This window comes from Indicator indicator, chromosome 1 (assembly GCF_027791375.1).
Source record: "Indicator indicator isolate 239-I01 chromosome 1, UM_Iind_1.1, whole genome shotgun sequence".
NCBI lineage: Eukaryota > Metazoa > Chordata > Aves > Piciformes > Indicatoridae > Indicator > Indicator indicator.
The window spans coordinates 15,255,691-15,269,382 of NC_072010.1; the positions used below are offsets into that span (position 1 = coordinate 15,255,691).

Consider the following 13,692-nt stretch of genomic DNA (forward strand, 5'->3'; position numbering starts at 1 on the left):
CTAAATGATGGCATCATGTTCATCACTGTAATAGAAACACAGTAATTAATGTTCTGCAATACAAGCAACACGAGAAGGTTATTCTGTGAAGAGAAGCCATCTTGCTGAGAAGGGTTAAGGGCACATTGATCTGGGAGTTAACAGTCCTCTGCGAGCCAAGTGTGAGGTTAACAGAACAACTTTGTTTTGTCAACAATCTGCCAGCTTATTCACATTTTGGCTTTTGCATTTCATTCAAGTATGTATTTTTAGACGGGCTGTATGAATTTGTACACTGACAGGCATTTTTATCCATTCTATCTTACCTGTATTCAGTAGTAACAGCTAATCCAAGCCAGTTTACAAACTCAGCAGCAGGTTTCCTTTCTTTTAAAAGATACTGTTGATCTAAATTCTACAATACCTATTCAAACACTGCTATGTGCAGCAGGGGCTGGCTGAATTCCACGACCAGTGAGGAGTCGTCAAGATGGAGAGGAAGAAACAGGCCTGAACATAAGCATTCCGACAAATCTAATGATTTTACCTCACTTGACACAAGCTTCCCAACTGAGAAGGATGATACTGAATCAGAAAAAGAAAAGCAACTTAATCTTAAGAATTGCCAGTTCTTACACTAGGTGGGAGACAAGGAGGCAGGTATGGAAGTCTAGAAGAAAACTGAGTAGAGCTGAGTAAAAATGGAAAAAGAGATGGTACAATCTGTTGAAATCACAGATGTCTGACTGTTTCTGTGGTTTCAGAAATGAATGCTGCACAGGAGAAAGAGGAGCACTACAAAGAGCCATACCCAAGACAAGACTGGACTGACTACCTCCTCTCCTCTAATTTGATATGGTAAGGAAGAGAGTTGGTGGCAGAGAATCTGTTTAAATCAGTTTTTTTCAAATTGCATGCTACAGACCGTCTGAAACACACAGATGACTTCTAAAGGGTCTTAAGAAGACAACTAAGAAAAACAAGCTTACTCTCAATAGGCTTGCATCTGCTGTACAGCAGCTGCACTCCACAGCAAAAATATCAGCATCCCACAGCTCAAAGAAGGTTAAATTTACTGGTGTACACACAGTGTCAACATCAAGTGGGAACCAGCCTATACCTTTTAATACTCAGAGAAGAGACTTCTTTATCCATTCTTTATGCCTTCACAGTAAGTAAATACCAAAACATATAGATAAACTCATGTATCTGACAGATTTACCCTACTTTAGGGTAACAAGAATGATATGACTAGTTCAGATACAGATGCCTACTCCTCGTTTCATGGACTTGTGAAAGGTACTTAAAAGCAGGTTCTGTGCTTGTCCAGTTTCATGGACACGTTTCTGGTCTTGAGAACAGGATAACACAGAAACTTAAATACTGGATATCAACCAGCTGGCCTGCCTATATTGCAAGGTGGGGCAAAAGTCTGAGTTCATGTATTGACAAAAACCAAATACTGTGCTTTTAAAAATATGAATAATGGCCACATTGCCTCTGAATGTCTTCTGTGACAATAAATCAATGAATCACATCAACTGGGGTGGGTTAAGAATGTGGAATATTAGATATTTGGCTTTAAAACAGGCTGCTCAAACTACACGTGAAGGTACCTAAAAGGCAGTAAAAGAGAGAGATGTGGCAACAGAATTCCAACAAAATGGCGAGGGGCAGAAAGCCACCAAAGAATGAACAGACAAATAGAGTCTAGGAGAACGTTTCAGAAAGAAAATATTGCAAACTGCAGCAAACATGTCAAGGAATGCTTTCCAGGAAATATAAGCTATTCATGGAATAGCTGAAGGAAAATGATCCTTTAAAAACCACAAAGTTATTTTATATTAATAGATCAGAGAAAAAAAAAAAACAAACACAACACACACACAAAAAACCCCAAACACAGAAGACAGGTGTAGCAATAATGAGGAATATCCCAAGTGGTGAAAGACAAGATCATCACATGATCTTAATGACATTAATACATATTAAATAAATGGATGCATCAGAGTTCATTCTTCATGTTTGTCCTTGTTCCCCTCAACAAAGTAGTAAATTAACAAGGGACAATCCCTTGGGAACTTACATGGTTCTGTACCGAATGCCTCTTCTAGAGTGATAGGTTTTGCACCCGATGTAGAGAATAACTAGGACTCCAAGTGTCAGCACAATGCCACCTACAAAACTGCCCACATCAAATCTAGAGGTTTTGGCTACAACAGCCTCAGATTTAGATGTAGCTGAAAAGAAGAAAACAAAAATCACTTTTTGCAGAGCTTGCAAAATTGTGTTTCAAGGAACTCTATCTGTCTTTCCCTCTCATTGACATATCATCTAAATACCCAATTAGACAAATTTAACATAGATAAACTGGCAAGGTATCAGCCAAGAACCCAGAAATCTAGAGCTCTGGTTTTAAGTGTCAAATTCTGGGGATGCAGGAGCAACTGATCCAACTACTTGCTGTCACTGAAAGAGTGACTGCCCCTTCTCATTTCCACCTCCCTCTTTCCCCTGCCCTTTTTCCTTCCTGCTCTCCCTTCCTTCTACACATACAGTTTCTGCCCTTTTTAGGCTAGTGCTAGTGTTTTTCATGAACCAACTTAACTCACTAACTGGCCTGAGATTAACCCAAGCAGAAAAGGAAGTTGTTTTTAAGTCAGCTGAGCATACTGAGTCAGTGGTGGGTGTAAAACACATCTGGTGGCAACGAACTATGGTCTCATGGAGTTGTACTCTTGCTCTCCAAATCAGATCAGCTCTGCAGCCCAACACAAATATTAATATACATAACAAGACCTTAGATAAGCTATAGCAGTTTGTGTGAAAACTGGTTCCATCTGCTACAGACTTCCATGAAAAGAACCAGTCTGTGCCCATCTCTATTTGTATTTGCCACAGGGAGTGTTATGTGGCCAACTAAAAGTTCTGCTGATGACAGCTTCACCTATCCACTGCACTGACATGTGAGCAACAGATGTGTTCAGAAGTGTAAGCATGAAATAGCCCTAACAGGCACCTGACTGCAAGGAATACTGAATTCTGCACTTGCTGGCTTTGTATTAAAAGGTATTGTCAAACTCTGTGTGGCAACTTTTACATGAAGTAAAATTCACTCATAGTCATACTCTATCCTCCGTTAAGGATAAAATTAATTGCCACACTACAAATGTAGTTAACAGAACCCAGTCTTTCTACCAAGCCAGCATAATTTCTTTTGAGCCACACATCAGCTGAGAAAAAGGAAGTATTAGAGGTGAGTTCAAGTAAGCTGTAGGAGAGCTGAACAAATACAAAAGTTGTGCCAGCCTTTTTCCTAACATTGCTAATCACCTTGGTGGTGGCTGCTGGTTCAGACTGCTCACATTTATTTTATTTTTTTCCAAAATATGTCAGGTCTCTCAGGTTAAGTGAAGCCTTATTTAAGTAAGTAGAATGCTCAGAGCAACACTATTATAGCCAACTCAACAATAAGCCTCCCACCTTACTCTAGTTTTCCAGCAAATGCCTCCTTCCTTTGCCACACAACTCTAAAACTGACATTGTAAAACTATAATTGTACAACACGTATCAACATGTACACAAGACTTCATGAGCTCCTTGAAATGTGAACTCACCTGTTACAGAAGTGAAAGAAATCTTGGTTGTGGTCAACACTGTAATATTGGGTTGTGATGTGACTGACAGAGCTGTGGTGGATCCTGTTGTCTGGTTAACTTTGGTGGGCTGAGTTGTCAAGGTGACAGACATAGCAGTGTTGGTGGGCTGACTGGTATTGGTCAGATGAGTAGTACTGGTGGTCACACCTGGGAAATTTTTATTTGTGATAGCACACAGAAAAATAGATAAAACCGTATGAGCTCTGAACAAGATAACATTTACAAAGCTCAAACAGAATGACAGAGTAACAACGAAAATGCCACTGCATGGAGACCTAGGCTTGCACAAAGACTCTTCCTCTATGCATTGCCTCTGGAAAGCCCTAACATCAGATTTCTGGGGCTCAAGATCAGGAATGGTTTAAAGGGAAAGATGTAAAGAAAGGCTAGATAATATCCAATAACTTTTAGAAAGGGTTTTTTTGTTTTGTTTGGGTGTTGGTTTTTGGTTTTTTTTTTTAGTAACACTATCCAAAAATGAATAGAATCACAACTAAACTTAGAGATTTTTAAATTTTTTAAAATTTGAAGCACTCACCTTTTCAGACAACTGAGCTTTTCTGGTAAGGATGGATATTGCACAAAATCCCACCCACCCAACCTCAGTCACGATTTGATCTATAATTTGCTTCTGAATGAAACACTGGCTTTGCTGTGGTGGTACGTATATTAAACTTAGCAGAGAGAATTCTGTAGCAAGCTCTCTTGCCAAAGGTAAAAGGAAGATTACAATGCTGTTTCATGTGCATAACTGACACCAAACCGACACTTTTTTTACCTAACACATTCCCTTCCCACCTCAGAAAGCAGTAATAAAAATACCACAAAGCAGAATTCAAGAATAATAGAGACTGATATTTATAGCAAAATCCTTAGAACCTTATTGGAAGAAAGACAGCTAGAATGACCTTAAGAATACTGACTTATTTTTCTAAGAAGGAATTCACAATAAACATAAGCCTGTTACCCAAGTAACATTTCCCTAAGCAAACAATACGTGCTTTTATGTAAGAAGGAATGTAGGGAGAAAAAGCTTCCTTTGCAGCTCTCCACTTGTGTATTGTTTCTATAACATCACACAAGTTGGGTTCATTTTAAACACTACAAAAGCTTTTAATTACAGGCATTTAAATATCTAATTACACCCATGTTTTCTTGAAATGGATCAAATCTAGAGCAACTGAAGACCAGATAGTTTCATCTCAATTCCACACTAAATACTCAAATTCTTCTTTTTTTTTTTTTTCATACAGCATCTAAAATGCTTCTATAGGATAATTTTCCTGTAAGTGTGGTTAAAAGCCAGACTAGCTACACACAGAACAGTGTCTTTACTAAGACTTAAGTATCACTGCTTCCAGCACAGATGTGAACATCAAAAACTTAAAATCCCCAAACAATACAACAATGTAGGCATTCAGAAAGGAACTGGCTTACACAATACTTCTATGGGTCATTTAACCTTAAAACTACTGATACAGCCCAATACAGTCCCTGTAGTAAATGTTATTTTCCTGTTCTTTGATGTCATAACTGTATTGTGCCATAACCATAGGAAACACTTTGAAATGAGCATTCATTGAGATGGAACAGTTGGAGTACTGTATTTATGTGCTTACCTTTCTTACAATTAGGAAATTCAGTTCCTCTATGAAGCATGTATAAAATACATCAGATAAAATTCAGGGCACATTTTAATGCTGTCAACTCCCCAAAGGTACAACGATCTATAAACATGAAATGATTCCTCATTGTAGGAAATAAACAAGGGAATGTCTATATGGAAACCATCTCCAGTTCTATGACACAAAACCACACCTGGTAACTTCATTCCTAATACAAAATACACTCAAACACACCAATACAAAATACAAAGAAAGAAAAATCTGAAGGTGAGTGTCAGTCAGTTTTGCGTGGGTTTTATTGGGGTTTTTAGCCACGATTTCTGAATATTGTACTGGCTGAGCAACATAATGGCTAATTGTTACATGTCTAACATTATGAAACAATGTCACACAAAGGTGGTATTTATCCCACCAGCATTAAACTGCAGAAAACGTGAGTGGGAACAAAAAATATCCAAGCAGCTATCACCAGGAATTTCAGAAAATTCACACATCCTCCCTGCTCCCCCACCTTTTTATTATAGCTATTATTTTGTCTTACTTGTTTATGAAACATTAGGAGTAAAACCTGGCTAATTTCCTACAGATTTAACTTTTCATGATGTATTTAGCATCAGTCATTTCAAAACATCAGCGGAAGGCTGAGGCAGACAGTGAATTTGGGTAGCTCACATGAACTGGGCACCAATCTGTGTCTCTGAAAAATCTCACCCATACTATTTTACCAACTGAATTAAGATGAAACAACATTTGCTAGCAACATCTGTACATTGTTCTTTTATCTCCCTAATTAATTTCATCCCAAAAGACCAGCAGGGCTTCATTGAACATCACACTAAACAAACCCAGACTGCCTGAGTTAATTTTTATTATTCAAAAAGGCCACAAGCCAGTAATAGAGTTCAAGTTTATGATGCTTTAAGAGAGATGCGTGTTTTACTCTGTATGCTATCTGTGTTTAAACATTACATAGCTATGCCATATCCATCAAACTATATGTATAGAAAAATATAAGAATTCTTAGCTGCCACTCTTTGTTCTAACTCAACAAGAACAAAGAACTCAAATTGCATAAGGACCATGCTACATAGAAAATAATGGTTACAGAATGCTCTAAAATACACAAATGCTCTCTTTTGCATGGAAAATGACTGAATGAAAGAGACTTTTGCTCCTGTCATGAAAAGCTTCCAAAAACCCAACAAACAAAACCACCAAAAAAACCCAAAGCAAAATTAAATACATGTATCTATTAGTCTTTATGTTGGTCAAGACAGATAATCAAAATGGATGAACATTGTGAAAAACTTCATAGGTTTTAAGACAACAGCAACAAAAAAAAGAGAAGGAAATGAATCATAAACTGTGTGAAGCAAGGCATTGCTGTCTGTTAGGTTTGTACTGTGCCTAACAGTAAAGAGCTCAGGCCTCTTTTCAGTATTTTTATTATTATCCATACACAGTAAAGCTCAGATCTCTGCAAGAAACCCACAGTCAGGGTTAGAGCAGAGGGCAGAACGTGTGGAGCCCAGGGTGAAAGAAACACCTGGGGCTAACAGCAGCTTTACACATGGGGAAGACCCTAAGGGAACAAGGAAATTACAAAAATCTCTCCTCTTCCAAGTCAGACATGCTTAAACTGGTATGCTGCAGGCAATAGAATGAGATGCCGTGGCACTTCCTTGCTATCAAAAGGAAGGTCTTTGCAGAGATGGTTTGGTTTTCCCTGGTATTTTATTCTTAAATGAATAACAAGTGTTGAGTGTTGCAATTCAGAGGTTATCTGGAGACTACTGAGACACAGAGTTGTACTGGAAACAGAATGACATAGCTGGGACCATAGGATCAGCATAAAAATCCACAAACCCCCAAAGTATCTTAGGGTAGGCACAGCATTTCTACCCTTCTTTCACATGGCCCTTAGCACAAAAGGGACCCAGTTTCTCTTTTCTCAGATACAATCTGGTATCTGTGCACCAGACCACCCAACTGCATGACATTAATTCTTACCCAGTCTTTCCTTATGTGAAATAAGCCCGTGCAAGTTCTTCCAAAAGATAACTTTTAAAATTTCCTTTCTTAATAATCTCACATTGACAGAGCCAACAGTTGGAACACTGCCAATCCATGTGGATGAACTGTTTGTGTCCCAGGTTAAATACCTACTTTCAAACTCTACTAGTTGATCTAATCCTGCTAATCTTTCTTTCTACAAAGATGTGTTTTGTAAACACGTTGCTTGTGTTAGAGCATTGTGGCTACAACACTGCTGCCTTGGGAAATCATTCTTACCTACAGTTCTTTTGTCAAGTTGTGAAGGAAAGATGGCAGTGCTAGAATACAAAAGTCCCTGTGATGAACTGTCACAGATCTGCTACTTGTATCTCACTTGAACTCCACTGTCCTGTGCTATGAGCTCTGTAAGGAGTATTTTCTATGGTATAAGGTGCTGTGATTCTTACCTAAAAGGAAATGAGGCCTGAAACCCAAGCCTCTGGGACTTCATTATACCCTAAATGTATTTATTGTGAAATAACATTAAGCAGAAATACACTGTTTGAGATAACCTATTCATCTGAACTCCAGGAAAACAGAGTAAGTTTGCTTACAGACAAAAAATAAAATAAAAAAGACTGACTTCCATAAATTTTTCCTTGAAGTTTTATTTTGATTCTTGTTTTTCAATAGCACCACAGACATCACTGTTTCTACTGATGAAGCATGCTAGCTAAATTTCATTTTAGTTTTTACTTGTTGCCTCCCAGCACTAAGATGATAATGCCTCTCCCAAATACCTGCTTTTGAGAGGTATTTCTTTACAATTTGATACAATGGAGGAAATTTTTATGATGGGAGTGGTGAGACACTGGAACAGATTGCCCAGAGACATTGTGGATGTCATATCATTGGAAGTGTTCAAGGTCAGGTTGGATGGGGATTTTGGCAACCTGATCTAGCAAATGATGTTCCTACCCATAGCAGTGGAGTTGTCCTACACGACCAACTACGTCCTTTCCAACCCAAATAATTCTGAGATTCTGTGATCTGTGGTAGGTTTGAAGCTAGTTTCTAGGTTCATAGTAATGGACAGATGAACAGATACATACCTACTGTAGATGTTGTAGGTTGCGTGGATGATATAACAATGAGGCTGCTATTGCCTTCAAGGAAAAAAGGAAACAGAAAATTATTAGGTTTTGTTTTAACATACTGTAATTACAGTACCCACAACACAATACTCTCCTTAGGGTATCTGTGTTTGCAGACTACAAGTGGAACAGAGAAGAGCATGTTCCATCCCAAAGCAGATGGTTTTATGCCTCTGCAAAACACTTCCAGATCTCAGTGCAGCAAGAACAGAATTACTACTGCATGCACAGCAGTGCCCAAGTGGGCTGCCTCTGAATTCTTTACATCATCTCTTTTTGCTCTATTCCAGTTGCTATTATCAGCCATATCATCACTGACTTTCTTAACCTACTTTGACCTTTTTTTTCTTAGCTTCTACTCCTCTGTTTCAGTTCCATTTCCTGCCTCTCAATCTTTTCTTTCATTTTGCTGCTGTTACAAACTGAGCTCCTGCTAGGAAGACACTGTATTTGTGACAGGTAGGGACAGATAGATACCCTGTGAAACATCTTTTGCTGGGCTTATGCTCTCTACACAAAAAGAGTCCTAAGAATCTGCCTGTTTCCAAATACTTAGATTGTAAAGCATTTTTCAGTCTTAATGGTTTTTCTTCCCTCCTTTCTTTCACTTCTACTTTTCCAGTTCTCTACTCCCAACCCCCTTCCCTACTCACATTACTTCTAGGTTCTCAGGCACCCTCCCACTCCCACTTCTGTCCTCAATGCTGCATCCTTCTTCACTTGTTTCTTACAAGCTAACAGTCTCTTCCTCCTGGCAAAGACCTACTGAGCTGTTTGGTAAATCTTGTTCTTGGGAGTATCACTGCCCATATTTCCCTTCCCTCATTCTGCCTTGTCTATGCTCATTCTGTGACTGATCTTTTCTCTGAAGTAACTGATCTTTTACAGCTTCCTCCCATGCTGCTGCTGCTGCTGTGCACCTTGGAGCAGCTCTATAATTTTTCAGCATGGCTGGAAAACAAAGTGTATAACCTCAGAGAAGACAAGAACACCACCACAGCTACCACAATCAGGAAGCAGACCTATTTCCTTTGGACAGATCTGTTGCTGCCACTACTGGAAAAGTCTAGTCTAAAACAGTTTTGTCAATGCTCTTTGCAGTTTCATATATGTTATAAGCAAGATCAGGTTTAAGAACAACTGCAACAAATTCACACCTTCAAACCATCTACCAAAACAGAATGAATTATTTTGCCTTTTCTTTGGTATAATCATAGCTAACTACCCCCATCAGTTCATAGTGTTCATGCAATCCTTATCCTGACATACCTGGAATATTAAGTTGCAGATTTAATTGCCTTTGAGAAACAGTCTATGATGTACAATTACAAACACATTCTGTCTTGGATATGTTGACTTTTACAGCAGTGTAAGACATGGATATGCCTGGGGCTAAATCTTTCCCACACTGGCCCAATATTGCAACCAGAACAGCTTTGGGTTTCTTCCAAGTTCTGAGTGCTGACTTCTGCAACCCCGGCACTGCATGCCTGGATGGGGACTGCATGCCCACACAGGTGAAAAGAAGCCATGTACACTGCCTGGAGTTTGGGTGCGAGTCAGTAATGCAAGTAACACAAGACAGAGTAAGTCAGTGAGCAGAGTATTGGCTATATGTCCCATTGGCTGGCCAACAGCAAACGAGATGAGAGCAGTACAGGGCAAAAATGACTCAAGGAATATGCCTTTTGCATGGCACATACATAAAGGTACACAGCTTAACAGTCAAAATGAGATTACATTATGAAATAAACATGACCTCTAGCAACAAGCCCAAGTGCAGTGGACCCAGAATCCATTTTAATGTTAAAAATCAAATTAACAAGTGCCTTGCCTTTTTCCCAAGAACGCTTAATTCTAGCCTAGTAGACTTCTTGGGCTGGCAGTTCTCTTTAACTGTAAATTAATTTTGGCAGATATTTCTAGTTCTACACATAACACTTTCTCATTTTATTTCTCCTCTCTGTTGTTTGGGCATATCCAAGCATATGAGGATTCAGCTGTGCCCTACTGTTCTTATTAAATCTCTTTAGTTGTCCCTGAATAGACACAACAATTGCACTACCTTGCTGCTGCTCGTAATTCAGTAAAAACAAAGGGTAAACCACTGCAGGACAGCTTAAGACACAGTAATATTGCTTTTCTCACTACTACTGAGGAACATAACAGAAATACTATGAGTATTACCTTGCAACTTATGGCCTGAAGTCGTATTAATGGGTGTAGTACTGCTGGAGTCGTTTGTCTCTTCATTTCCTACACAAATCCAAAGAAGAGTAAGATAGTTTTAGGTGCTTTATTACTAAGAAGTGGGGAAAAAAAGAAAGTTAGTATAGCATCTGTCACATACTTTGGGCATATAAATGACTAAACTACCATGGACAGGAGTTAGGTATAATGATATAAAAGCACAATACCACAACAGTCTGCTCTTAGCCCATTAAAAATGACAACATCTGTACTACCTAACCACTAAATGACCCAGAACTCTTTCCTAACTTCAGTTTTGTATTCCCCATCGTAAATCATCACAACTTCTCTTCTTCCTTGAGATGAAAGGAAGTATGAGATAGAAAATATGGTACCTTCCTTGGGTGATAACATATGACTTGCATCGCCTACAGCAGAAGAAAAAAAAAAAACTTTGCATGCAAATCTTTTCCTATGAAGTCAGCAAGGCCTTTGTATGTAGATGGATGCTTGCTCTGCCCCTACACCAACAGCATGGTAAGAAAATAAGCTCCACTAAGAAGCTACGTTGCTTAGAGACTAACAGTAGGTGGGGAGTGGGGTAGAGAACGATCACACCTCTGCTGACCTATCATCATATCCTGAAGACTAATTGAGGGCTGATTATTCTTACTTTGGGTTTGGATTAGAAGCAATGTGTATCACTGCAGCAACAGCAGGAGACTTCAACCAAGGAAGCAGAAAGAACCCCTGGATTAAGGCAAAGGGAAAAGCAGCTCACATCTCTACGCAGATGGCTCTGACAACTGGAGACTCTCAAGACCACAGACTGCACAATGCAACCAGCCCAAAGCAAAACAGTGTGGGTTTCTGGCCCTTTCCAGGAAACAGAAGTGCAAGAGTTAGAAGTATGCCCTGACCCAGGTGCACATGTGCAGGCATGAGTACAGGAAGGAAGAGGGGAGAAAGCCAGCAGCCAGCTGCAGTGTCAAAGGTCCTGCGCAAGAGCCAAGGTAAAGCTCTTTGGGCCACAGGATTAGTTGCGATATTGGACAAACAGATCAACAAATCTTCAAATCTTGAGCAGAGAAACTCTGTGCTGATACTCGTTCCCACTGTGATCCAGAGGAGAGAAGGGAAGGAGAGGGTGAAGGGGGTTGGGGGGGGTGGGGTGGGTGGGGAAATCATAGAATCATCCAGGCTGGAAAGGACCTCCAAGATCATCAAGTTCAGCCATTTCACCCACTCCACCAAGTCTGTCACTACACCATGTCCCCAAGCACCAGATCTACATGGCTTTTAAACACATCCAGGGATGGTGATTCAACCACCTCCCTGGGCAGCCCATTCCAGTGCCTGACAACCATTTTTGTGAATTTTTTTCCTAATGTCTAGAGGATCTCTGTGTTTACTTTTCATGATGAAATGAATGCAAACCAAGGAAATATCCAACTTAAAGCAATGCACCAAAGCACCATATACTGGAAAAAGACATGGAAAGGGGATCAGTAACATTTTTGTCAGACGGTTCTGTTCTGTTTGAGGTCAAATGCAGATGCAGCTAAAACCACAGCTACTTGTGGCTGGCCAGGCTGTATCTCAAGGCAAGCATGCTTCCTGTGAAACGCTCTGGCCCAGTTTGGTACTCTGAGTGCTTCCAGGGCCTCACACTGTTCTGCTGCTACAGTGCAAAACAAGTGCTAGCTGGAGACAATTTGGATAAGCAAACTTTCAAAAGGGCAAAATCAGGTCAGGTCTTCCATCTTTATAGCTGGAATTGACTTTCTAAAGTGGCATTCAGACACAGGAGCTGTGCTTGTGCTAAACATACAGACAGATGCAGGGCAAGTGACAGGGATAGCTCAGATACTTGTTGAAAACAAACAGGTTAATATCCTGAACACACCCATGAATATCTAATGTTAGGAATCTGTAGTCTCCAGCTCAGGTATGTACCAAATTACTGTTCTATGAAGATGAAGCCTGGTAGGAGAACCACACACTGAGGAGTGGTACTACTCATTCAAATCCTGACACGTGACAAAAGTCAATCTGCCCACTCCCCAAAATCAAATTTACAGCAAAGACATTCTAAGGGTTCCCGGGCTTCACACTAACTAAACCTCACGCTGCACAAGGGCATTGGTATATAAATTCACATTTTTACTAGGCACAATTTTACAGATTAATTTTGGGGACATTTCAGAAGTCATATATAAAATTCTGTCTGGGCATCTTCTCTCTTCTAGTTTGATGCACAGCAGGAAAGTAGGATAGTTTTATGCTGCTGTTAGTTTAAAAACCAAAAAGGTACAGAGGCACTGACAGTCCACCAGAAAGATCTCTGACTTGCACGGTAACCTCTGAGTAATCCAAAGGAGCAACGCTTGAGGTGCTGGAATGGTTAAAGCAGAGATGTTAGAGCAGCAACATGATATGTAACCATTCACTACATAGTTTCTACCCTCAGAAAAATTGTTCTCAGTTGAAATGGATGAACCTCAGATTCTGGAGATTGTAACAAAAACAATCCACTGACCCCAAATCTCTTGAAACATAAGGCAGGCAATTTTGACAAACTATAAATTCAAATCTTTGCTATCTGGAAACTTTGGGGTTTTTCCCCCCCTCTTTGATTCAATAAGGTCTTTTGGTATCTATTTTTGAAGTGGTGTTCTTGACTTACCAAGAAGGTAGGTCACCCAACAACAGAGGTCAGGCAGGATTACCTCAGCGACTTTTTGCACAAGGTCATCATACCTCAACATTGTGAAATTACCTCACAGTCTTGCAAAGGAAAGTGTAAACAGCATTGCTTAGATGCTTAAGGAAACAACACAGACCCAAGTAACTGCTTCTCAACCCTGGTCAATTTGAGAACGAAAAAATACACCACCTTTTGTAAGAAGATACATTGAAATCAAAACACGATGCCTGTTTTCAGGTCTGGAGGCTGCTGCTCACATACAGAGTGTAGTTTGGTATATGAGACACCTCTTGGAAGGTGTTGTTAACTATCTTTTCTGAACAGAGCAGGAAGGTGGGGGAGGGGGCAACTTCCTGCCAGAAAGCATGGATTCTTCTCACTCT

General features: G+C 39.8%; 1 protein-coding gene across 1 annotated transcript; it reads right to left on the reverse strand.

Moving 5' to 3' along the window:
- On the reverse strand, window positions 1-13,370 carry TMEM123 (transmembrane protein 123). The gene is made up of 6 exons (XM_054390130.1): window positions 13,289-13,370; window positions 10,600-10,668; window positions 8,371-8,424; window positions 3,597-3,785; window positions 2,066-2,219; window positions 1-25 (listed from the first exon to the last, which is right to left on the reverse strand). Exons 1-6 carry the CDS (start codon window positions 13,368-13,370, stop codon window positions 1-3), a joined length of 573 nt encoding a protein of 190 aa, XP_054246105.1.
- Between the last annotated feature and the right edge of the window lie 322 nt (window positions 13,371-13,692).